The following is a 26,139-nucleotide window of genomic DNA, read 5'->3' on the forward strand; positions in this document are numbered from 1 at the left end:
TCTAACCACCAGGCAATTTTTTTTTTTTTTTGAGACAGGGTTTCTCTGTAGCTTTGGTGCCTGTCCTGGAACTAGCTCTTGTAGACCAGGCTGGTCTCGAACTCACAGAGATCCGCCTGCCTCTACCTCCCGTGTGTTGGGATTAAAGGCATGCGCCACCACCACCCGGCTCCACCAGGCAATTTTTTTTTTTTTTTTTTTTTTTTTTTTGGTTTTTCGAGACAGGGTTTCTCTGTGGTTTTGGAGCCTGTCCTGGAACTAGCTCTTGTAGACCAGGCTAGTCTCGAACTCACAGAGATCCACCTGCCTCTGCCTCCCGAGTGCCGGGATTAAAGGCGTGCGCCACCACCGCCCGGCTTCCACCAGGCAATTTTAAGACTGAATTATTTGTTTCTCCCTTACAGTGTAGTCTAGTGCAGATCATTTGTGCAGTTTCCTCCTGTGTAATAGTTCAGAAATCACCTTAGGCTTCAGAATTCTTCATTGGATCCTATGTACCTACTGTTAGAGAAACAGTAGAAAATCTGCAGAAACATACAGCAGGGTTGGGGGAGCCAACCTGAACAAGGCATTTTACTAAGGCCCAGATTTTATTAGCTAGAGTTGAGTCATGTGATCCACCTAGAGCCAAAGGAGGGTAAGTAACTATAATTTTTCCAAATGTTCAGGAAGAAAATGAAATGAAGATCAAGGATCAAATTATCTGTCACAGTATTATTTTAGTGACTTAAGTTACTTAAGAAAGCTAATAGGAAAATAAATTATACTCAGATATAGAGACAATTCAAGTTACTATGTTTCTGTGAAGCTAGTCTTTGTCCCTATCAGCTTTGCAGTATATGAACATTATTAAAATGAAGCTCTTCACTCATTCACTAGTACCAAAAACCTAAGGGACACTCACTCACTACTGATGATAGTTTTTAGCTGGGTTAATTAATTATCTCACCGAGAGTGGTGGCACACACCTTTAATCCAGCACTTGAGAGTCAGAGGCAGATAGAGCTCTGTGAGTCAGGACAAGTTGCAGGACAGCCAGGACTACATAAAAAGACTTTGTCTAACAAAAATGATTTTTACTAATAATTCTCTATTTTTCTTTTCAGGGTTTGAGTAAAAAAGTTGGTGTATCGTCCTCCATCCTCCAAGGTCTCTGGATCTCCTATAGCACAGAAGGTCTTTCTATGGCGTTGGCATCTTTACGAAATCTCTACACTCCAAATATAAAGGTAAACACAAACTGCAAATAGATTGAAGAATTGACTGGAAAATATAATTATAAGGGCATTTAGTTGATCTCTGACTTGCCTTGGACTGTTTCCTAATGAATAGCCTTTTAGAAATTTTAATGTACATTAAATTGCTATATTTTATTCTGGTAACTGAGGACTGAGGCTGTTGTATAGCTGGTTGGTACCTGGGCTCAGGCTCTGCTAAAGGTTCTGAAGGGTAAATTGATCTCAGGTCACCTCTATCTGGGGAGGAACTTTTTAAGTCAAGAATTCACTTAAATAAGCCAATATTCAGCATTTAGTATGTGATCACTCACACTAGCAAGTGAGCAGATTATATAAAAGAGATGTTTTACATTATTTTCCAAAGCAAAATATTCAAAAGGGAACAAATAAAGAATAAAAAAGATAGCTCCTAAATGCTACTGGACACTACTGTAGAGTCTCAAGTGAGTTAATTAAAAAAGATGACTAAACAGGTATGACTGGTATTTGTCTGATTCTTGTTTCTGTTTCTAGGTCAGCAGACTGCTGATTTTGGGAGGTGCCAATATTAATTACCGGACAGAGGTTTTAAATAATGCTCCAATACTATGTGTCCAGTCTCACCTTGGTTACACAGAAATGGTGGCCCTGCTTTTGGAATTTGGGGCCAATGTGGATGCCTCTTCTGAGAGTGGCCTGACTCCTCTGGGGTACGCTGCAGCAGCAGGGTTCCTGAGCATCGTGATCTTGCTGTGCAAGAAACGGGCCAAGGTAACTGCTGCCCACTCTGCTGCTGTTCTTCTTCTCCTCTCTTCTCTTCTTTTTTCTTTGCTTCTCACCACTCCTCTCCTCTTTTCCTTTCCTCCCAATGTTGTCTTTTTTAACTCATTTGCTACCTCAGCAATCTAGGTGCACCCATCCTTGGTATGGAGCGTATCAAAGGGAAGGCTCACTGAGCTCATATTTCCAGTGTTTGCCCTAGTGGCCTTACCAATGCCTACTGCATCAGAACACAGTTTTAAAGTCTTTGAGAAGGACTTGTAAGAGAGCTTTTATCAGCAACCTCAAAAATCCCTACCTAGCAACCCAGAATGTATCTACTGAGCACAGAAGAAGCCTCTTTCTAACAAAATACAGAAGAGAAGAAGCAAGGGGAGGTCTGAATTAGCTGAGTGGGAGGTCTGAACTGCACAGTGCCTGCACACCCTAGGCTTTCATGTATAAAAGGAAACATTAGGTACAGAGATACCGAAGATCCTAAAGACCCCCATCCTTGGACTGGCCAAGGGCACCCAAAGTGTTCATTAGCACATTTCAGTTCTCTGAAAACATTTCCAAAATACGTTACTTTTTTATGTGGTGTGAGGGAATATATACATGAATGTGTGGGTGCATGCATGTGCTGGTAGAGACCAGAACAGGACACTGAAGTCTTCTTCTTATCGTTTTCCACCTTATTGTCTTAAGAAAGAATCTCTCATTGAACCAGAAGCTTCACTTTTCAACTAGGCTGGCTGCCTAGTTTGCTACCAGGATCCTCCTGTAACTAACATTGGTATCGCAGGTACACAGCCATGGCCTGCTTTCATGTGGGTGCTAGGGATTAAGCTTAGCCTCTCATACTTACAGAGCAAGCACTCTTCCCAGTGAGCCATCACCTCAGCCCCCAAAATGTTTTCTTTATAATACTTTCCAAGACACTGATACAGAAGAATTCAATTTCAAAATACTGCTAAAAGAAAACCATTGGCTTCCAAAATGTAGGCCACCGAGGAAAATTGTAGCCTTGCGGTATTTTGATTGTCATAAACACTAAGAATGTTGGTGATTTCACAGTAAAACCTAAATATATGTGCAACCTCATTTTGAGATATTCAGTACTGTCACCAGGGAAGAAAGCGATACTCCTGAGACCCCTTTGGGACATGAAACTTGGGATTCTCAATGAAGTCACAGAGTCTTAGATGCTACTGTGACACAGATTACCCACCTATAACAATGTCCCCTTTGTAATCCTGTCACCTCCTTTATGTTTGGTATTACTAAGATTAAGCTAAAAGCAAGGTGTGCTATTGTGCCTCTATAACCTCAGGACTTGAGACTGAAACAAGAGGACCATAAATTCAAAGTCAGTCTGGGATATATAGGAAGGCCATCAATTTTTTTTTTAAAGGGAGGAAAGAAGAAAATGTCTGTCTCAGTGAACATGTCATAGACAGTGTTCTTTCCTGCACCGGCCTGTACTCTTGCCTAACAAGGAAGTGCTAATGCTAATGACCCTTTGATATCTGTGTCTCTTTTGCCTTTACCAAAACATTGAATACATAACTCATTATATTTCCATTTGTTCATTTTGTGTAAGGATAGCACAGAGGTGACTCTACCCCTTTATTGAAATGTGTACGCGAGCTACATCGTGTCCACACATCTTATTGCAGATGATAACTTCTATCACTTGATTAAAGGTACTGTCTTCCAAGTTGTAACTCTGAAAGTACTTTTTCCTCTTTGTAATTAAGAAAAATATCTTTCAAAAAAGTGGTTTGAGACCTGATAAACATATTTGTTGTTGCTCATCACACTTTTGTATTAAAATCTATTCTTGATTTTTACTGAGAGAAGTTATGGCTATGATGCCTGTTTAACAGGTGATTTTCTATTTCCATTCTTTCCTTATTTATTGATAGGATTCCATTGTAAAGAAGAGCTGTCTCAAACTGGGCATGATGGTGTGTGCTTGTGGATCCCAGCATTTGGGAAATTTAAGCAGGAGGTCATGAATTCAGAAGCAACTTTAGATACATAGTGAAGCCTTGTCCCTGCTCCCCCATGTATTTATCCAGTACTTACTCGTTATGTATTTGTATCACTCCGGACTCGTGGATGTTTATTTTACTCTGTAATCTGCAATTCATTACCATTATTATTCGTTTTGTTCATCAGATTGTCCTAGAATTGGCCATTACTTCAAATTTGTTCCTAATTTTTTTTTAGTACAACTTTTCTTTTGCACCACAAAATGTTCCAGCCTCTTCTTTTACCATTACTACCTCAGCCCTGGGATCAGCTTCTATTCGGATGAGAATTCATTCATCCTTAGTTTTTACAGACAGAATTCTGATTGTGAACACTACCTGATGATTAAAAATATGTATTTCTTGGTCTGGTATTTAAAAATATTTATGCTTTCAACCTTAACAAACTTCCTCCTTTAGGGACCTACCATAAAAACCTAGAATAAGGCAATCAGTTCCTATCTCAGCCAGTTGAGAAAGACTTCTTGCCATATCTGTTCCTGATGGTATACAGGATTAATTTTAGCGGCTGGGGAGATGCTTAGTCAGTAAACTGCTTACTTCATAAGCATGAGAATCTGAGTTCAAATCCTAGCATCCATGTGAAAGCTGGAGGCAGTGACTCACATCTCTAACCCCGTCACTGCTGGAAGGCAGAGGTTTCATGATGGTTTTCTCTCTAGTTAGCCAAACTGAAACAGTGAGCACCAAGTCTTGTGAGAGACCCTGTCTCAAAAAATAAGGTAGAGAGCAAGTAAGGAAGACATCCAACATCCACATGTGCATGCACAGGTATGTACACCTACACAGCTGTGCATATAACATGCAAAATAAATCATTGTGTTTTTACTTTATTTTATTATATACTCTTTTTTTTTTAAGACAGGTTTGGTCACATCTCCCCCCTACCTTATTTGAAAATCTTAAGAGTAGAATTTATTTTCCTCCTTTTTATCTTATAGGTGCTTGCATTTAGTTAGCATTTGTTGGGTGAATCGCTGGGTGGAAGCAAAGTCAGTGGGAGAATCAGAAATAAAAAATAGATTCCGATGTTCTAAGTGTCCTAGACAGATAATCACATTCTTTTTTGTTTGTATGTTTGTTTTGTTTTGCTGTAGCTTTGGAACTTGTCCTGGAACTCATTCTATAGACTGGGCTGTCCTTGAACTCACAGAGATGCGCCTGCCTCTGCCTCCTGAGTGCTGGGATTAAAGGCGTGCGCCACCATCACCTGGCTTGATAACCACATTCTTATTGGAAACTTCTGTCTAAAAATCTTCTGGTAGATGCATCATAATCAGCATTTCTTTCAACCTAAACTTTGAACCAACACTGAAATTATAAAACTGCTTTTGGAGCTTAATCTAGAGTAAAGCTCCAAGTGCCTCTCGCCATTTAGGCCAAATCTTTGACCTTCTCCCCTCCTGCTGGAAGAGGAAGCCATTCCTGCCAAAGTTCAGTGGTCCACTGAGTGACTCACGACACAGGGCATTTCTTCTTCAGAGCACCATGGATAATTTTTGTGCCAGCAGAGTCATGGGTCTCTCGAGTCTTGGTCTGAAAAGAACTATTAAGAGCAAAGAGAACTAACTGCCTCAACTTCACCTGAGGGTTTTGTTTTATTTTCTTTATATGTGAAAACAAAAACCTTACCTTACCTTGTTTTATGGAGAAAGAAGTTCTCCACAGGGGGATGCCCAGGGGATTTGGAGATCACTTCTAATCTACCTGAGTAGAAAGTACCCACTAAGTTCAGAGAGTGGGAAAGGATGATGTAGACACATGCAGTAGGCCAGTGTGACCAGGTTAGACTACAGCAGCCAGTCTTTGTTCATGCAGTCTCTGTTCTCTTCCCTTAGGTAGATCACTTGGATAAGAATGGGCAGTGTGCTTTGGTTCATGCTGCTCTACGGGGTCATCTAGAGGTTGTCAAGTTTCTCATTCAGTGTGACTGGACAATGGCGGGCCAGCAGCAAGGAGTGTTTAAGAAGAGCCATGCCATCCAGCAGGCCCTCATTGCTGCAGCCAGCATGGGTTACACTGAGGTAAGAAAAGGTGATAGGATTTTCCCCAAGTTATGTATTAAAAGACCTAGGAAACTGGGGGCGGGGAGCATGCATGCTACAAAATTACCAGCCAAATTGGTGTGAAGCTTTTAATCACTATTATGAAGAATAAAGGGATTAAACTCTATGAAACAATTCAAATACCATGGTACCTAGAATTATGTGCATGGAACAAACTTGAGAGTCAGAAAGGAGTTTGGAAATTATCTCACACAGCTCCTCCCGTACTTTCACCCCTAGGAGTGTGACACTAAGACACAGAAAGGCCACTGACTTGTGAACATATGGTAAGACGCTGTTGGACAGAAAGGACATATAACCCACAGAACCTCAGAAGGATCGGTTTTGATCCTAGATCTTACAGTTTTCTTACTGTCTTAGAACCCTAATTGTTCATCCATAAAATTACTTAAATCTTTTTACAAGGCTGTTATGAAGGATGCTCTGTAAATAATTAACACCATAGAAATGGTATTCTCTACATTATTAGTACCTGTGTCAAATAATAGAAATGTTAATATTGTGTGAAATGTTAAATAACTGACCATGCAGAAAGGAGAGGAGTATAACTAGGAAGCACAAAAAAGTTTAAGTTTACTATAAACTTTACCAGTGTAAAGAGTGGGTTACATGATTTAATAATTATCAATTGAAGGTTAATCGAATGTTGGCTTTGGCCAAATCTGAATCTGTAACTAAGTGGTTGTAACCTAACTATGATGTTTCAGGTGGAGTTTCATCTAATGTACTCTTTTCCCAATAATTTTACTGTCATTAAATCTGATATTTGATTTACTATCAAACTATCTCTCACCTTTATGCAAGCTCTGCTGACTAAGATGAGACACATTTCAGGGTTAGCTTTAGACCAAACATTGGTTCATAAAGTTTGTAACTATTCCCACTATGGCTGACTTCAGACTGCCAGGGCTGCACCACTGAACAGGAAGGTGGGGAGAAAGGCACAATTGCACATGGTGACAATGTTTCAGCCATACAGATACGATAAATATAAATAACAGATGATAATAAGACATAGTTAAATAATTCAGAAATTTTAAGAGTTGAGGGACATTTTTTGTTTGTTGTTTGTTTTTTGTGGTGGTGGGATCAAATCCAGAATATCACACATTCTAGGAAAGCACTCTTACCAGTAAGCAATGTACCCAGCCCAAGTTTAAGTACTTAAAACTTAGTTTTTTTATATAATTTATTTGTTACTCAAATTTTAAGAAATGACTTTTTAAACAAGCAACTTGTAAAATTTCTGAAAATTTTAGAATCTGCTTGCATGGACCACTACTCACCAGCCATCCCACTGCAAGGATGGGGCAGCAATCCTCGCAGCTGGCATGAGCTCTCACCAAGGGAATATAAAGCCAAATGGAAATTTGTATCATCTAGGGAAAGTCTTTTATCTTTAACGGTACAATCAGTGTCCTGGAAACAGCTGTCACCTTTGGTTGTGGTTTACAGTCAGTCATTCTCCTTCCCACCTCACAGACAGCCCTCATACTTCTGAGAGGAAAAAAGATAACAATCGCTTTAAAGAGATATAGGCCTCAGTTTTTTCCATATTTCTTTCCTGAGTTCTTATTGTCATTAGTTTAAATAAGAATATGTAATTTTTAAATCACATGCTGTATGGATTATATTAAAGAAAAAATGTAAACTCTATCTGATAGGACAGCTTTCCATCAGAACAGTTGGGGGTTTCTTTGAGAAAATCAAAACTGATTTCTTTTGTACTTAAGAAAGTTAGTGGTGCTTGGAGGATTGTCTTCCACAGCTCCCAGAGTGGTGCCAGCAGCACAGCTTGTCGCCTGCAGTGAGCTGACGTGAGTTCTTGTTTCAGATTGTCTCCTACCTACTTGATCTTCCAGAAAAAGATGAAGAGGAAGTGGAGCGAGCTCAGATCAACAGTTTTGACAGTCTCTGGGGAGAGACAGGTACTTCTCTTGGGCATCAGTATCTTAGTGGGGTGTTGTACTTATGTAGACTTTCTGCGTCTCTCATACCATTATTTTAAGTCTGGCATTCTTTGGCGCTCTGTCTTAGACTTTTGTGTTGGAGACCAGGTCAGCTTTCCTCGCCTACTTTCCCTTTGAATTCTCTGCCATCAGCTCTTTAAAAAAAAAAAAAAAATCACCACTCTTGTTTCCAACTATTTTTAAAAGACAAGCTTTCCCCTACAATATGGTAATCAAAACAGAAAATAATGGTGGCCTTTCTTTTGTTCGTATGATCCTTATACTGCTTCCTTTTCCTTTCTTCCCAAAATAACATTCAACCTCTAGTTATAAACTGTGAGGATGCCCCTTTCGTCCACATCTCTGGCTTAACCAGATGTTATTATGGCTATCTAATACTATTAGGCTTTACCTTGTGACTAGAGCTGCTAGCTAGATGCAGACTGATGTACTGCAATCCCTCTGGGTCTACAGTGACATTTTCTTTATCATTTAGCCATGGCTTCCCCAGCAGTGGCCTCTTCCTTGTTCAAGAAATGAACGTTGTCTTTTCTCCAAGTCTCCACTGGAGCATCTGGAGAAACATTAGTAAGCTTTGGTGTGTCTTTCTGAAACTGGGGCAGGGAAAACAGTAGAGTTACCACAGATATGTGTCATCTTTGCCAGGAGAAAGACTAATATTGAGATGGCAAAGGTAGGTAACGTATTTCACTAAAGAAGAAGGGTATGCATTTTGGTAAAGGTTGAGAATGTTAAAAATCACATAAGAATTTTGAACTTAACCAAACTTTATAACAACTTGTTGAATTGCTTTCTTTCACCCCTGCTAAAATTATACATAGGTTTCATGACTTCTTTTACATGTGTGATGGTCCAGAGCTCAGGAATTTCCTTCTCAAATAATTTCTCCCTCTGTAAAAGCCAAAGAGAGCAGGTGCCAGGCAGCTGCAGCTTAAGAGCCCATGATAGATGAAAGGAAAATGTGCAGCTGGAAACAGCTGCTGTCCCAGGAGCCCCATCCTGAGAGAAGTTAGAGGACGGGGACCAGCCAGGATTCTCCATATGGGACCTAGAACTGCAAAAGAGACATGTTAGTTTACCTGTCCTCTCAGCAACCCTTCTCCAATACAGTGTTGCCATACCTCCTGATAGACCCCTTCTAACCAAGGAGGATGGCCAAAAATGCCACGGTCCAGCAGTCATAATGGGAAGATATTATAAAGCCAATAATCATAAAGTGGAATATCAAAACTTATTCTAGTGCTATACTTCAAAGAAATTCTTAGAATGGTTCAAAAGGGTATAAATTGTGTGGGAGATGACTCACTGGGTACAGCTCACTGCCTGCCATACAAGTATGAGATTCTGAGTTTCTATCCCCAGCACCCACATAAAAGTCAAGCACAGCCGGGCGGTGGTGGCGCACGCCTTTAATCCCAGCACTTGGGAGGCAGAGGCAGGTAGATCTCTGTGAGTTCGAGACCAGCCTGGTCTACAGAGCTAGTTCCAGGACAGGCTCCAAAACCACAGAGAAACCCTGTCTCGAAAAACCAAAAAAAAAAAAAAAAAAAAGTCAAGCACAGCAGCATAATCTGTAACCCCAACACTGGGAGAACGGAGACAGGCAGATCCCAGTCTAACAGAAACAACAGTGAAAATCCCTGTCTCAAAAACTAAGGTAGATTAAGGAAGAACCCCAAGACTTCAACCTCTGACTTCCACTGGTAAATGTGCAAACACACACACATACACACACACACGTATAAACTAACTATATGCAGGAGGCTTAATTTTTATTAAGTATGAATTTCTTTTCGGGAGGAGGTTGGTTTGTTTGGGTTTTGTTCTTGTTATTTTGCTTCTTTTTTGGTTTTACAAGAAAGGGTTTCTTTGTGTATACCTGGCTGTCCTGGAACTCACTCTGTAGACCAGGCTGGCCTCAAACTCGGAGATCTTCCTGCCTCTGCCTCCTGAGTGCTAGGATTAAAGTGTTTGCCACCACTGCCCAGCTGAGTATGAATTTTTTATTCAAATAAAACTTTATAACCTGGTTGGTGCAGTGGCTTAAAAGAGAAAGGCACTTGCTGCCAACCTACCATGTTGACTTGAGTTTTATCCCCTGAACCCACATGATAAAAGACCAATTTCCTAAGTTAATCTTTGACTGTTCGTTACATGTATGCTGTATTATATAAAAATTTTAAAATATCTCATACTTAAAAGCACATGAATTTTTATTAATACTACTATACCTCAAAAATCTAAAGATGAAAATTCCATGTGCATTAGCTTATAGTCAGAATTGTGTCATATTAAAGTTGATATTTACATGCAACAATTTTACTGTTAAAACTGTTAAATATACATTTGGACAAAATATAATTTCTGGATCTATAAAAAGTTACCTGAGGAAAGCCACAGTTGCATACACCTGTAACTCCAACACTAGAGAGGATTATTGCACATGGTCTACATAGCAAGTTCCAGGCTAGCCACAGTTATGTAGCAAGGCTGTATATCAAAACAAAACCAAGACAAAATTATTGGATTTCAGAGAGATTTTGGAAAAAGGCTGGTGTCTTTGCTATGTAAAAACAACCCTACAACTTAGTGCTAATGTAGCATGGACTTCAGCTTACTTCTTTAACTGCAGTGATTTGAACTAAGTCTGCATGGTTTTTTTTCTAATTTATAACACACAGTTTAAAACTTATTATGGCCCATTGCATTGTGATATTTGCTGCAATGGTAAAATCTTGTATGTATTTATATAAGTTATGTATTTATTTTTAAGCTGGTGGAAGTCTCTTATTTGCTGCAATGGTAAAATCTTATATGTATTTATATAAGTTATTTATTTATTTATTTTTAAAGATTTTATTTATTTATTATGTATACAACATTCTTCCTCCATGTATGCCTGCATTCCAGAAGAGGGCACCAGATCTCATTATAGATGGTTGTGAGCCACCATGTTGTTGCTGGGAATTGAACTCAGGTCCTCTGGAAGAACAGTCCATGCTCTTAACCACTGAGCCATCTCTCCAGCCCAAGTTATATATTTATTTTTAAGCTGGTGGAAGTCTCATATCTACAACCCTGACTATTGGCAGAGGATGTTCGTTTATTCCTGACTGCGCTAACTCAAAATATTCACACAGAAACTATATTATTTACAACACTGCTTGACCTATTAGCTTGCGCATATTTCTAGATAACTCTTATAGCTTAAGTCAAACCATTCCTATTAATCTACGCATCACCACGAGGTCGTGGCCTACTGGCAAAGTTCCCACATCTGTCTCCTCTCACAGGATTGTCTCAGACTTCTTGGGGAACAACACAAGAAAAGCAGTAAGGTGACACATTGTCCTGTCCTGCTCCTTGTGTATAGGTGTAGACCAGAACCAGCCACTTAGAGCTCCTAGCAGCTATAGAGGCCGACTTCACAAAATAAGATTCTCATACTTTGTACCTGTGTATCTTTGGCCAAGATTATTGCAGCTGTCTACTTGCTGACCTTTAGGACTCTCTGCCTTACTCTCTGGTGATTCGTGCTCCAGAATGTAGCCAAAGATAGATCTTTTACATCATAGTCTAATGTCACTTTCCTACTTACCAACCTTTGTTTACTGTTTGTAGAATTAAATTCTTTACTGTAGTGTAAGACCAGTCATGATCCCCAGTCTCATGTATTGTTTATCTTCTCTGGCAATTCTAGTAATAACAAACATACATTGCGTCCCACTTCAGTGCCTTTATACATGCCTTTGCCTAACATTCCTTCTTGTCTTTTTGTACCTTGTATCATACAACCCAGATTGCCCTCTCCTTGGAGGCCTTATGAGACACTACTTCTCTGCCATCTCAATACCACAGAATGTCACTGTTGTGATTATCACACTGTAGCGTATTTATGTTTTCCATAGTCAACCATGAGTTTGTTGAGACTAGACAGCATGTAACAGATAACTCTATTAATATTTAATGTTTTAGGTGCAGTAATCAATTTGTCTCCGCAACCACCTTCCTTCATTGATTTTATATGTTGTAATACTTCAAGATATAAATAGATAAAAGAATCATTTGTTTTTCAGTAATCTGTTTAGTGTAACTTAGTGTCAGCATTCTATCCAAGCCCATCTCTGAGCTATATCATACCTGCCTCTTCAAGCATGTATGCACACGTGTGTGCACATGCACGTGCACACACACATACACCACAAACTATTTGTGTCAGTTAATCTCATCAGATGCTGACCAGCTCTGAAAATAAAGTCTGTTTCTGGTCTCTTGGGAAGAGATTTTTTTCTCCTAACTGCTATGGTTTATGAACAGTGCTTTTGCCTTAATCTCCTTTCTTCTAAAAACTCTTTAACAGTTTTTTGATAATATTCATAGAATCCATTTAAAGCAACTTTTTGGCCATGATTTTAAGAAGTACAGACTCCATTCTACATAGTTGCATTGTTTTGAGATGAAATTGGCCAGCTGCATTAATAACCATGTCTAGCTAACATCTGAAGGCTGCTGCCAAATGACATCATAACCTAAACAACAGAGATTATACAACAAAGAAAAAGGCCAAATGGAATGTTCTCTCTTGTAAAAATGTGTCATTCCATAGAGGGAAATGGGCCAACCAGAGGTAGTCAGTGCCGCTTTCCAGGCGAGCACTGTCTGTGAACAATGTGCTCTGTGGACTGGCGTCACTAGTGAAAGGCTTGGTTCTGAAATACTAGTCTTATTTTCTCCAGGGTGCTATCAGTTTTGTTTTAAGAAAAGGAATGTTCTTGGCCCATACACACGTGGAAGTTTGCCACAACCCTATAACCTAGTAGTTACTTTAAACAGAATCAAAATAGGAATCAGAAATTTTCCAAGTGTTTTTTTTTTTTCTTTTTTCTTTTTTGGTTTTTCGAGACAGGGTTTCTCTGTGGTTTTGGAGCCTGTCCTGGAACTAGCTCTTGTAGACCAGGCTGGTCTCGAACTCACAGAGATCCACCTGCCTCTGCCTCCCAAGTGCTGGGATTAAAGGCGTGTGCTACCACCGCCCGGCTCAAGTGGTTTTTTTTTTGAGTTGCAGAGCATGTCTAAGTTTTTAGCTACTCTTGTGATCAAAATGCCTGTGCATGGCTAGCGACTTTTTAAACTGTTAAAAATAAGAGTTTGAGCTGGGTGTGTGTCACACACCTTTAATTCCAGCACTCAAGAGGCAGAGGCAAGTGGATCTGTGAGTTTGAGGTCAGCCTGGTGTACATATTGAGTTCAGGGATGTGTAAAGAGACTCTGTCTCCAAAAAAAAAAATGTATGTATATGTGTGTGTGTGTGTGTGTGTGTGTGTGTATGAACTTGAGAAGTAGAACTAGAACCAGTCTTAACATTAACCCCTGTGTACATTCATTTAAGACTTAAAAGTGACCTTCACTGCAGAGAGGACCAAGCTCTGCTCTCCTGTGACAGACTAAACAGAAAAACCATTGCCAAGAGTTGCAAAATAAAATTGAGTACATATATTTTCAAAAAATTGCCACATTTTCCCTTATGAACCCACTTACCTTTAGGGCAGGAACAGATTATTTGAAAGCTTAGCTTTGTATAAATTATAGGGAGTTTTAATTTTGCATGTGGTTCAGTTATAGATAATTAAGCCAGACCCAAAGGCAATGCCAGGCCAGCAAGATGGCTCAGTGAATAAGGGCACACACTCATTAGCCTAATGTCCTGAGTTCTGTCTCAGAGGAGAACTAAAACCTACAAGGTGTTCTCTGTCCACATTTTGTTTGTGTGTGTGTGTATGTACACACACACACACACACACAAATAAATAATGTACATTTTTTAAAGATTTATTTTTATTTTGTGTGTAGCTGATTTGCTTGCATACATGTAAATGCATCAGATCTCCTGGAACTGGAGTTACAGAAACTTGTGAGTTGCCATGTGGGTGCTGGGAATTGAACCAGGGTCCTCTGGAAGAGCCGCCAGTGCTCTTAACCTCTGAGCTGTCTCTTCAGCCCCCAAATGTAAATATTTTAAATGCCATAATTTTTAGGTTAAAAAAAATTACAAGTGACTAGTTAATTTGAATTTCAGGACTTCCTTGATTAGAGTCCAACATTTGAAAGCTAAAACATCTGTGCATGCCTAATAGTTTTTTAACTTTTTATTCTTTGTGTCTTTCACATCATGCATCTCGATCCCATTCATTTCCCCATCCATTCATATCTGCCCTCTGCCCTTGTAACCCTCCCCAATAAAATAAAATTTAAGAGGAGAAAAGGAAAAAGAAAAAAATCAGTCTCATCGTGGAAGCTGCAGTGTGACACAGTGAGTCTTGCAGTAAAGGCTTTTGTCCATATAGCTTAACGTGTAAGTGTTCATTGCAAACAGTCATTGGTCTGGTCTGGTTCCAGGCCTCTGGTTTCTGCCTCCCCCACTCCCACCCCATCCCTCTATACCTGAGGTGGTTGGGAGAGCTGGCACTGAAGTCATAAGAGCATGAGAGCTTCCCCTGCCCCTCACCAGCTGCAGCACTCAGGAGAGGAGGTCTTGCACCTTGCCTGGGCAACACAGTAGAGCTGACCCTGTTGGCAGAGATGTGGGTGAACCAGCCCCAAAGTTGTGAACATGAGGGAGCTGTCCCCACTACTTGTCTGTCAGGTGGAGGTGTGGATGGGGAACAATTGCCCCCTTTACCCATGATTGCCAACAACAGACAAGGGAGCTGACCCTGCCCCTTCCCAGCTATAGCACTCAGGAAAGCAGGCCCTGCTCATCAGCTGGGCAGCATAGTAGAGCTGACACTGTTGGCAGAAGTGCAGGTGAACTGGCCCTGAGGATGTAAGAGTGGGATAACTGGTGAGGGAAAGATGTCCTACCCCTCCTTCCCTACCACCTGTGTAGGTGAGGGGCCTGACCCTCCCCCTTACCAACTGCAGCACTCAGGAAAGTGAGCCCTGCACCTCACTTGGTCACTTGGGCAGCAAAGTAGAGCTGACCCTACTGATGTGGGGGGTGGGGTGAAGGAAGGGTTGGATTGCCCTGAGAATGCGAATGTGGGAGATCTGTCCTGTGTGATTCGTCTGTGATATGGTGGTGTGGGCAAGGGAAATTTGCCCTCTCACCACCCCCACCCTCGTGACTGTGAGAGGTGGGAGAGCTGGCCCTGAGGTCGTAAGAATAGGAGAGCTGGCCCTGCCCATCACCAGCTGCAGCACGTGGGAGAATGGCCCCTGCACCTTGCCAGGGCAACACAGTACAGCTGGCCCTGATGGTGTCGGTGTAGGAGAGTCAGCCCTGAGGATGTGAAGGGAGAACTGGCCCCGCCCCTTGCTCATCACTTATGGGGTGGTGGGGGGAGATAGTCAGGCAGTGCTGGAGAGTTCACCCTGATGGTGAGGACAAGGGAGAGCTGGCAGGCTGACAAACTCTGCATTACCCAGGCCAGAACCTAGGTTACAAATTGGCCCACCCCAGCATCTACCCCATCTATGATCTATTGGAGCACGTGAAGAGTCAGGTCCTGCAGACCCAAAACTACAGTCAACAATCCAGTATCTTGTAGAAGAATGAAAATAGATTCATATCTATCACCATGTACAAAACTTAAGTCCAAATGGATCAAAGACCTCAATATAAAGCTAGCTACACTGAACCTTATAGAAGAGAAAGTAAGAAGTACACTTGAATGCATTGGCACAGGGAACCACTTCCTAAATATAAGCCCAGCAGCACAGACACTGAGAGAAATAATAAATGGGACTTCCTGAAACTGAAAAGTTCCTGTAAAGCAAAGAACATAGTCAAAGACAAAACAACAGCCTACAGAACGGGAAAAGATCTTCACCAACCCCACATCAGACAGAGGTCTGATCTCCAAAATATACAAAGAACTCAAGAAATTGGTCACCAAAAGAACACATAATCCAATAAAAAAAAAAAATGGAGTACAGACCTAAACAGAGAACTCTCAACAGAGGAATCTAAAATGACTGAAAGTCTCTTAAGAAAATGTTCAGCATCCATAGTCATCAGAGAAATGCAAATCAAAACAACTCTGACATTCCATCTTACACCTGTAAGAATGGCCAAGATCAAAAACACTGGTGACAACTTATGCTGGAGAGGTTGTGGGGAAAAGGGAACACTTCTACACTGCTGGTGGGAATGCAAACTGGCACAGCCCCTTTGGATGTCAGTGTGGCAATTTCTTAGAAAATTAGGAAACAACCTTCCTCAAGACCCAGTAATACCACTTTTGGGTATATATCCAAAGAATACTCAATCGTGCCACAAGGACATGTGCTCATCTATATTCATAGAAACTGTGTTTGTCATAGCCAGAACCTGGAAACAATCTAAATGCCCCTCGACCAAAGAATGGATAAGGAAAATGTGGTACATTTACACAATGGAGTACTACACAGCAGAAAAAAATAACATCTTGAATTTTGCAGGAAAATGGATGGAGCTAGAAAACATTATTTTGAGTGAGGTAACCCAGACTCAGAAAGACAATTATCACATGTCCTCACTCATAGGTGGTTTTTAAACATAAAGCAAAGAAAAACAGCCTACAAATCACAATCCCAGAGAACTTAGACAACAATGAGGACTCTAAGAGAGACATACATAGATCTAATCTATATGGGAAGTAGAAGAAGACAAGATCTCCTGAGTAAATTAAAAAAAAAAAAAACAACCCAGTATCTAAGAGGAGTCAGTGAGGGCCCAGCATCTATAGTGTAGCCTAATAGTTTGTATGTTGTCATTAGAAGATATGGCTGTAATAAGTAAGTAAGGACCTTTTGTCAGCCTACTATGTCAGTTTTCCAAATCAGTTTGGAAGATGGGGAAACAGCTACATTCTCTCTTCCTCTCTCTGTCTCTCTGTATGTCTCTCTAGTTCTCTTTCTCTTTAACAAAGCATAACTCTTAATTATTTTCTAATAGTTTTCTATTTTTCCTACCCTTTGTCCAGTCTTTAAAACATTACATTCAGGACTGGGAAGAGAGCTTGGAAAAGTTTTGTCCCACAAACATAGGACCTGAGTTTAGATCTCCAGCACCCACATAAAAAACTGGACACAGTGGCACACATGTGTAAACCCAGAACTGGGGAAGCAGAGACACGTGTAATTCAGGAGCTTGCTAGCCAGCTGAATCAGTGAGCTCTAGGTTCAATGAGAGATCTTGTCTCAAAAAAAGTCAAATGGAGAATGTCTTAGTCAGTATTCTGTGAAGAGGCACCATGACCACAGCAACTCTTACAGAAGAAAGCATGGAGTTGGGGCCTTGCTTACAGTTTCAGAGGGTCAGTCCATTGTGACAGGGAGCATAGTGGCAAGTATGGGGCTAGGACAGTAGCGAAGAGCTACATACTGATTCCACAGCACAGAGATGGAGTCTATCATGGACTTTTGAAACCTGAAGCCTATTCTACACTTCCTCCAACAAGGCCACACCTCCTAATCATTTTAATATTAAAAACTCTACTCCCTGGTGACAAAGCATTCAAATATTCAAATCTATGGAGGTGGAAGCCATCTTATTCAGATCACAACAGAGAATAAGGAGGACACTGATGTCAGCCTCTGACAACCTGTACATACATGGGCACACATCAGCACACAAATACCATACACACAGAGAGGTGGGGTTTTTATTAGTAAAACAACAAATTTCAGCTAGGTGTGGTAGCATAAACCTGCATTGGGGAGCTAAAAAGGAACACTAAGTTCCAGCCCAGCCTGGGGTACATAGGGGAGACCTTACCTCCAAATAATAAATAAAACTATGCATTTGAAATGCCATGGTTAAATAAATGTCTGTTACAAGATGGGCCTTGTATCTCCAATTATTCTCCCTACTGTACAAACGGTACAGAAAATGAAATATGTATTCAGAATGTCCACTACACTGAAGAAAAAAGAAAAAATATTAATTTCTTTCTCCTATATCCTTTATATTCTCTTTATAGCTACTTGTAAGTCTGTGACTCCAATGTTTTATGTTTAGAAGAAGAAAGCCTGGTGTATTGTTGTACCTGCAATCCCTAACCAGGTCATCCTTGGCTACAGAGTGAGTTTGAGGCTAGCCTGGGCTATGTGCAGCCCCAACCCCTGCCCCAATAATCGGGAAAAAAGTTGTCTTTTTCACAGCTCTTTTCTTGTCTCTAAGACCATTTTACACGGACAGTTCTGACAGTCGTGCTTGCTAATCTCTTTTCTAAAACTTATTATCTTAATTAGTTTAAAGGAAACGAATAGTCTTAAACTACAATTCCTGCCTTTGACTCTTAGGATTTGAGAACACAGGAGTAGAAGTCGACCAATACTTTGTCCAGTTGATTTTCTCTGCAGTTTCTTCTCTAGATCCCATTCACACATAGATTGATAGGTTAAGAACCTCAAAACAGAGATATACCCATAGCAAAGACAATCTTGGTATAGGAAAAGTGAAACTAGGTGAATTTGACCAGAGTGATTTTTCAGTTAATTCATTATGATTAGCCCCAGATAGTGTGATCCCTTTTTAATGTCCTTATTATTTTTCTTCAAAAATATCCTTTCTGGAGAAGGCAGCCAAGATTATTATTCTTGGAAATAAAGTTGTTACATTAGTTGTTAATTGATTACATTAATCAGACATAGTAATTTACTGTGTTTGCATAAAACATAGCATTTACAAGCATATTAATCCATGTTTAACATTGAACACTAGAAAAGAGAAGAGCTGTCCATCCTCAGTATTTGTTATCTGCCCTTAGCCCTGACAGCCGCAGCAGGAAGGGGCAAACTGGATGTGTGCCGTCTGCTTCTGGAACAAGGGGCAGCTGTGGCCCAGCCAAACCGCAGAGGAGCGGTGCCCCTTTTCAGCACTGTTCGCCAGGGCCACTGGCAGGTAAGTACGGTGCCGCTTTCGGCCCTCTGGAAAGAATGAGTTCCAGGTAGAAACTTCTGATCCAAAGAAAAGAAGCCACAAATGGGCTTCTCAGCAATCTTCAGACCTGAGGACATGGGCCTTTGTTACTAATGTTCACTCAATTGACAGTGTAAGAAATTAACATTCAAGCCAGGCGGTGGTGGCGCACGCCTTTAATCCCAGCAGCTCGGGAGGCAGAGGCAGGCGGATCTCTGTGAGTTCGAGACCAGCCTGGTCTACAAGAGCTAGCTCCAGGACAGGCACCAAAGCCACAGAGAAACACTGTCTCGATAAACCAAAAAAAAAAAAGAAGAAGAAGAAGAAATTAACATTCACCTGGTGTGGTGGTGCCCACCTTAAATCCCAGAGGCAGATGAATCTCTTGAGTTCAAGGTCACAGCCTGGTCTACAGAGTGAGTTCTAGAATAACCAGAGCTACGTAGTGAGACCCTGCTCAAAAGAAGGAGTGGGTGAGGAATTAACACTCCAAACCATTGTTGTGAGCTAAATTGATTTGCTGTGGTCATGAAGAAACCGCCGTTTCAATGTGACAGTATTTGCCAGTTGATTGAGAGGTAGACATCTCAGCAGACCCCTGCAGACCAGTTACTCAAAGGTTCCAGACTTGCCGGAAGAAAACACACTATGTGCATACTCTAGTTATTTGGTCTTTCCAGAGGTTTGGACTCTAGAAAAACCATTAACTTATACACTAGGATGGAAAAGAAATTATACTGACAATGCTGTTTGGAAGTACTTGAGTAGGAAAAAAGACTCCAGAAGCCAAACAGTGCTTAACAAAAGACACTGCTGTTACCAGAAGCACTTTATTGTAGTCAGTTCAGTGGCAATGTTGTTGGTGCTGCAGGCTTGCAGCCTCCAGAGAATAATAAAATGGAACTGGCATAGCTGGTTACTTGGGCTGGAACTTCCATTATGGGATGGTTCAGACCACAGCTTGTCTTTTTTTCTAACTTAATGTCGTAGTCAGATGTTCAGCAGTGAATCTTCATTTGCTTATCCCTAAGGGAGTTAAGAAAGTAAGTCTTGTGTCACTAGAGCTGTACAGAAACTCATAAGTAGAAAGCTGCTCATAGAGAGGACTCTCTGCAAGTAGTCCTCCACACTGTAGGAGACCACGTGCATGTCATCTCAGCAGCTCTGAGAGTAACCAGCCTCTGCTTCGCTGCACTTGCAGATTGTTGACCTGTTACTTACCCACGGAGCTGATGTCAACATGGCAGACAAGCAGGGTCGTACTCCCCTAATGATGGCTGCTTCTGAAGGCCATCTAGGAACCGTGGACTTTCTACTTGCACAAGGTAAGTCCTGAGAGGCCAGAGCTGTGAGTAAAGCCCATAATAACGCACTGAATTTCTCCTGACTTTCATTACATGTTAAGAATTTATAAGGATTATCAAGGCCCACAACCCCAGAGAAGCTAGATTTAAAAAAAAAAAAAAAAAAAAAAAAAAAGAACCTTATGAGGGACACAAATGGAGGGCCCAGGAAAGAGAAATAGTTAAGATCTCCTGGGTAACTGGGAGAGTGATAAAAGGGAGGGGTCAGGGATGGGACCATGAGGGAATGGGACGGATGAGTTGGGGAAGGATGGAGAGGGAGAGCAATGAAAGTGATAGTCTTGATAGAGGGAGCTCTTATGGGGTTAAGGAATAACCAGGTGCTAGGGAAATTCCCAAGAATCCACAAGGATGACCCCAACTAAGACTCCTAGCAATAGTGGAGAGGGTGCCTGATCTGGCCTTCCCTTATAATCAGATTAGTGACTACCCTAATTGTCATAGAACCTACATCCAGTAACTGATGGAAGCAGATGCAGTGATCCCCAGCCAAGCATTGGGCTGAGCTCCCGGAGCTTAGTTGAAGAGAGGGAGGAGGGATCTTATGAGCAAGTGGAGTCAAGATCATGGTTGGAAAAACCACAGAGACGGCTGACCGAGCTAGTGGGACTGTGAACTGACATCTGGGGTCCTGCATGGGACCAAACTAAGCCCTCTGAATGAGGGTGACAGTTATGTGGCTTGATCTGCTGGGGTGGGGGGCTTGACTCCCCAAGGGATGCATTACCTCCTGTCCGAAGAATGGATGGGGGCGGTGAGATGGAGGAGGTGTGGGGGAAGGAGGGGAACTGGGGCTAGTATGTAAAATTTTTAAAAATTTAAATAAAAAAAGTTTAAAAAAAAAAAGAATTTACTAATTCAGCCAGGTGATCCATGTCTTTAATTCCAGCAAGGGCAGGCAGATTTGAGACATCCAGGACAGCTAGAACTGTTACACAGAGAAACTCTGTCTTGAACTCCCCCACAAAAAAAGAATTTACTAATTCAGTTGATTAGAAAAGCCAGCAGCTCCTGCCCTGTTGGGTTTTTTTGTTTTGTTTTTTTCCTTCACTTTTTTAAAAATAAGATTACAGGCTGGCTTTTAACTCACAACATTGATTTTCTGCCTCAGTTACCTGGCACTTTCTTGTGGTGTGTGTGTGTCTGTGTGTGTGTGTGTGTGTGTGTGTGTGTGTGTGTGTGTGTGTGTGTGTGTTTTATAAATATTTGGCCAGGCTGGATTCAAACTTGAAGTGATCCTCTCGTCTTAGCTTCCAGAGAGCCAAGTTTACAGGTGTGCCTTACCACTCCCAGCCTGCCCACTTATACACTGTGGAGTTCTCCTAATGCTGACATTCTCTTTTTCTTTATAGCCTGAGAGATTGTTATGAAACCAACACATTGTGAACTCTTTCTTTCAAATCAATAATCTCCCAAATTCAGTTTTTAAATGTATACCCAGTAAATAAGCATCTATTTTAGAGGGTAATTTTACTGTGGCTGCTTCTGGTTGTGTTGGTGGTGTCAGGCCTCATTATGTAGACCTGGAACTTGTTTTATAGACCAGGGTAACCTCAGACTCACACAGATCCACCTGCCTCTTCCTCCCAAGTGTTGGGATTAAGGGTGTGTGCCAACATACCAGGTGAAGCTGGGTATCAGTTTGTCAGACTGCATGGCTGATAATTGTTCTTGAATCTAAAGGAGGTAAAGAGAAGACACTTGCTAGCAATGAGACCCTCTTTGGAGAATCGGGATATTACTGTTAAGTTACATAAATTCCTTATGGCATTTTCCAGCATACATCCTTGGTAAACGGAAACAAGTTAAAGGGGTGTCCTTTATGAGCCTAGTGGGCTTTGTTCCTGCAAGTGCATAGTGGTAAAGCATCCCAGCCCTTGCTGGCTGCTTTAAGCTTAGCCCCCTATGTAGTAATGGTGTCACAGAACACATAGTAAAAAGACTCATCACTAGTGGCACTGCAGCACCACCTAGTGGAGCCTGTGGATTTGCATCAAGCAGTGGGTAGTGAGATTTGAAACCATGGATGACATCATTCCGGTTAGCCTACACTGTAAATAAACCAGACTTAAATATATATAATTATATGTGTGTGTGTGTGTGTACTTTCCTTCAAGGAAACCTAGCTTTTTGAAGAACTGTGCCCAGACCTGAACAGCTAAGGAGCAGAAAGGCTAGGCTTCTCCTAAGAGATTTGCTATGGCTTCAGCTCTGTCCTTTCAAGGAAGATTTGTTCCTACAACCTCAAACTCAAAGGTGGCTAGAGTCAAGAGTTGCTCTTCCAGGGTACAGTGTAGCTCTTGTGTCCCCAGTACAAGTTGCCTAACAAGTCTGACTTTATGATACCTCTCTTTATTTCTGCCAGAGAAGGGAGCAGCACTCAAAGGGAAAGACCTAGATTCTTAAGATGTGACATGAAGCAATGTTCCAGAACAAACTAAACCCAACAGAAAAACAGGGTCACTTCAGTACTGATAACCTCTAGAAAGCTACCGTGTCTGACACATGCCCGTAGACACCCATTAGGCATAGATTCCAGAGGTTTGTTCTGCCTTACCCAGGATCTTTGAAATGATTGCTTTTATATTTTCTTTGGGTGTTTTATTTTGTTTTTGTTTTTTAACTTAAGTGAGTTTTTACTAAGTCAACAAAAATTATTTAGCCTACATATTTGTAAAATATTGTAAAATAGGAACACTTAAGTGTTTTTTAATTAAGCTCTAATTTGGGGTCTGGGAATAAAGTTTAGCTGGCAGAGTGGTTCCCTAGCATACACAAAGCTCTAGGTTCAGTCCCCAGTACCATACAGACTGGTTTGGCACACACCTATAATCACAGCAGTCAGGAGATAGGCCTTAGACTCACTGTATAGTCCAAACTAGCCTCAAACTCATGATCTTCCTGCTTGCTCCTCCACATTGCTGGGATTACTGGTGTATGTCACCATTGACAGCCAGGGTTGATCTCAAAACAGAAAAATCTAGAAGTAAAACTGTTGTTACAGAATATATAGCAACATTTCTTTCTGCTACAAAGTTTTGTATCCTCAGACCTGTTGACATAGGACTCTCATTTTTTTTGTAGGTGCCTCTATTGCCCTAATGGACAAAGAAGGATTGACAGCCCTCAGCTGGGCTTGTTTGAAGGGCCATCTCTCAGTAGTACGTTCTCTCGTTGATAATGGAGCTGCTACAGACCATGCTGACAAGAATGGCCGCACCCCACTGGACCTGGCAGCTTTCTATGGCGATGCTGAGGTGGTGAGTACCTTTAAACAGACCTCAGGAGAGTAAGGACAGGGATGTCAGCCATCAATAATGCTATCTAGGACCTAATGCAAATTACTATTTTGATGATTCTAAATTCGTTCTCCAGATCTATAATTCTAGAGGACAGGAATATACAAACCATTATCCAAAATCAAGACTATCACTATGATCTGAAATTATTTCTGTAGCCTGGTTCAGACAGGCAATTTGAAAAGGGGCAAGCTGTATCCACTGTGCCTGTTAACAGTTCTGCTTGTTCCTTGTCTAGGTCCAGTTCCTGGTGGATCACGGGGCCATGATTGAGCATGTTGACTACAGTGGGATGCGTCCTTTGGATAGGGCAGTGGGTTGCAGGAACACTTCTGTCGTAGTCACTCTGCTGAAGAAAGGAGCCAAAATAGGTAAGAGAAAGAAAGGAGCTATTGACCATCTGTGCCCAGGGGCCAGTGGTCTGGTTGCCATGGGTGTTTGGTGTGAATGTATATAGTTCTCCCTCTGCCCTGGTCCAATTACTGTCCAAGTGAACAAAGGCTACTGGCCCAGAGAGAGTACCATCTGAGCCATAGTCTGTAGAGACCTGTGTCCAGAGTCACATGACTCTGCCCTGCCCTTTCTAGCCTTAGTCAGGAGGCTGCGCTGAGCTTACGCACATCATAGTGCTGCCTCTGCACTAGCCCCACCCTGAGAGCATCCTGGCTCCCTGCAGCACCATAAGCCTTTGCTTTCCCTTGCTCTGTATGTGCCCCTGCTGCTGCTGTCCCAGCTGCTCCCCACCCACAGACTGTAGACAGGGTTGGCTGATGTGCTGGCTTTTTGCTGCCTGCCTCTCACTGCTGCTTTTTCCTTCTATTTTTTTTCACCTTCATCCATTTTTTTTTCCTCTCCTACAACTTTTTATTTTCTCCTTTCTTTGAAGGTTGTCAGACGTTACCGAGTCGCCCACGAGGTATATTCCCTGCTGTCAGCATCAGGCGTGGTCTGATGGCTTGGTCAGCTTTGCCTTCTCCTCTTTGATTTAGCCTGCATGAGTTCCCTACACCTCTAATCTTTTAATTTACTTCACCTTAAAAGAAGATTTTTTTAATGACTGTTGCAGAGAATAACTTGAACTTTTAATAACTAACACTAAAAAGCTTAGTTGGTAAATAATTTAGTCCTCAGTAAACTAATCAATTTAACTTTATTCTTTGCTTTCATGAGTGAAATAGTCCTTATTAATGCTTGTTTGTTTCATATCTATTGACCTTTGAGTTGTGTCCCTGGCTCCAGGTGAACCCCAGGGAGTCTATCTGGTGCTGAGCTCTAAGGGAGCCTTCAGAATTTTTAATGAGGTTTCCCTTCTACAGAGTGCACACTTCAAAATTGAGTCTAAATGTGGGAGTTTTCCACCTCAGATAGAAAATAAATTATTCTTTCTTGGATTTTTCTAATCTTGTGGTAACCTTTACTATAAACCCTTCCTTCCGACTTCTGACTTAAAATAATTACAAACTAAGCCGTTATGCGCTCCTGTGTACCATTCAGACATCACTGCACTCCAGTGGCACAAACTTGGACAGTTGAGATATTCTTATTTTAAGGTGAATACAAACAAATCCATGCGGCTTCTTGGCAGTGGAGTACTGAAACACTCCAGGCTAAAAGATGAGGTCGTTATTGTGGAGCAAGTTGTTCTCTCAGCAGAAACTCCCCCAGGCTGTTTTTTTCACCTAGCTTCCTACCACCTTACATTGTATGAGTTCTTTACCCATCATGCATCCTGTACACTACAGGTCCAGCCACATGGGCGATGGCCACCTCCAAACCAGACATCATGATCATCCTGTTGAGCAAGCTGATGGAAGAGGGGGACATGTTTTATAAGGTGAGGGCGGGAGGAACTGTTCTCTACGTGTAGAATCTTGAAAACATGACAGTTTTCGTTCTTTTCTATTGAAACAACGGTAGAAAACCATTCCCTACTCCTCAGTTAGGGTTCTGTGCTTTACCTTCCTGACAGGAAAGCAAGCACAGCCTGCACATGCCTCTTGCACATCACAGAAACTCCAGCTTTACCTGGTCACTCACAGTTTGGTAACAGGTTTTACATGAAATCTTCTAAGTAGGAACTCATGGGGCAGTTAAAAGCAAAGTCATATACTATAGCTGTTTGCAGTTTTATTGATCTTGGTTTTTAATGCATGGTTGCACACACCTGTAATCCCAGCACTTTGGAAGTGGAGACAGGAAAAAATCAGGAGCTTTAAAATTCCTCTTTGGCTATAGAATGAGTTGGAAGGCAGCCTGGAAAAAAAAAGGTTATGGTAATAATAGCACTTTTAATAGGATAAACAGTGATTACTACACATTTTCTTAAAGTCATTCAATGAATGACAGACGTGTTTAAAAAATAGGTACCGTTAATACACAGTTGGCCAGAAGGAAGCTCTTAGGGTATTCCATGTTGGCCATCTCAGGGTTTCAGTTCATTGACCATCCCTGAAGGATGGAGATGATGTAAAACCCAGTTTTTAGCAGTAGATATCCTCAAGACA

The 26,139-nt window shown here is 41.3% G+C and overlaps 1 protein-coding gene across 6 annotated transcripts in view; it reads left to right on the plus strand.

Moving 5' to 3' along the window:
- Tanc2 (tetratricopeptide repeat, ankyrin repeat and coiled-coil containing 2) overlaps nt 1–26,139 on the plus strand; it is a 312,553-nt gene that overhangs the window by 273,977 nt on the left and 12,437 nt on the right. For 5 of the 6 annotated variants that reach the window (XM_057773318.1, XM_057773320.1, XM_057773321.1 and 2 more), the window contains 10 exons: nt 1,107–1,229; nt 1,752–1,988; nt 5,872–6,057; nt 7,934–8,027; nt 18,821–18,954; nt 20,174–20,297; nt 23,421–23,596; nt 23,874–24,006; nt 24,522–24,551; nt 25,378–25,469. In XM_057773318.1, the coding sequence (XP_057629301.1) occupies nt 1,107–1,229; nt 1,752–1,988; nt 5,872–6,057; nt 7,934–8,027; nt 18,821–18,954; nt 20,174–20,297; nt 23,421–23,596; nt 23,874–24,006; nt 24,522–24,551; nt 25,378–25,469 (1,329 nt within the window). The remainder of the gene's footprint in view (nt 1–1,106; nt 1,230–1,751; nt 1,989–5,871; nt 6,058–7,933; nt 8,028–18,820; nt 18,955–20,173; nt 20,298–23,420; nt 23,597–23,873; nt 24,007–24,521; nt 24,552–25,377; nt 25,470–26,139) is intronic. The other variant, XM_057773319.1, reaches the window with a different exon arrangement.

The sequence above is a fragment of the Chionomys nivalis genome, chromosome 7 (genome assembly GCF_950005125.1).
Source record: "Chionomys nivalis chromosome 7, mChiNiv1.1, whole genome shotgun sequence".
Lineage (NCBI taxonomy): Eukaryota > Metazoa > Chordata > Mammalia > Rodentia > Cricetidae > Chionomys > Chionomys nivalis.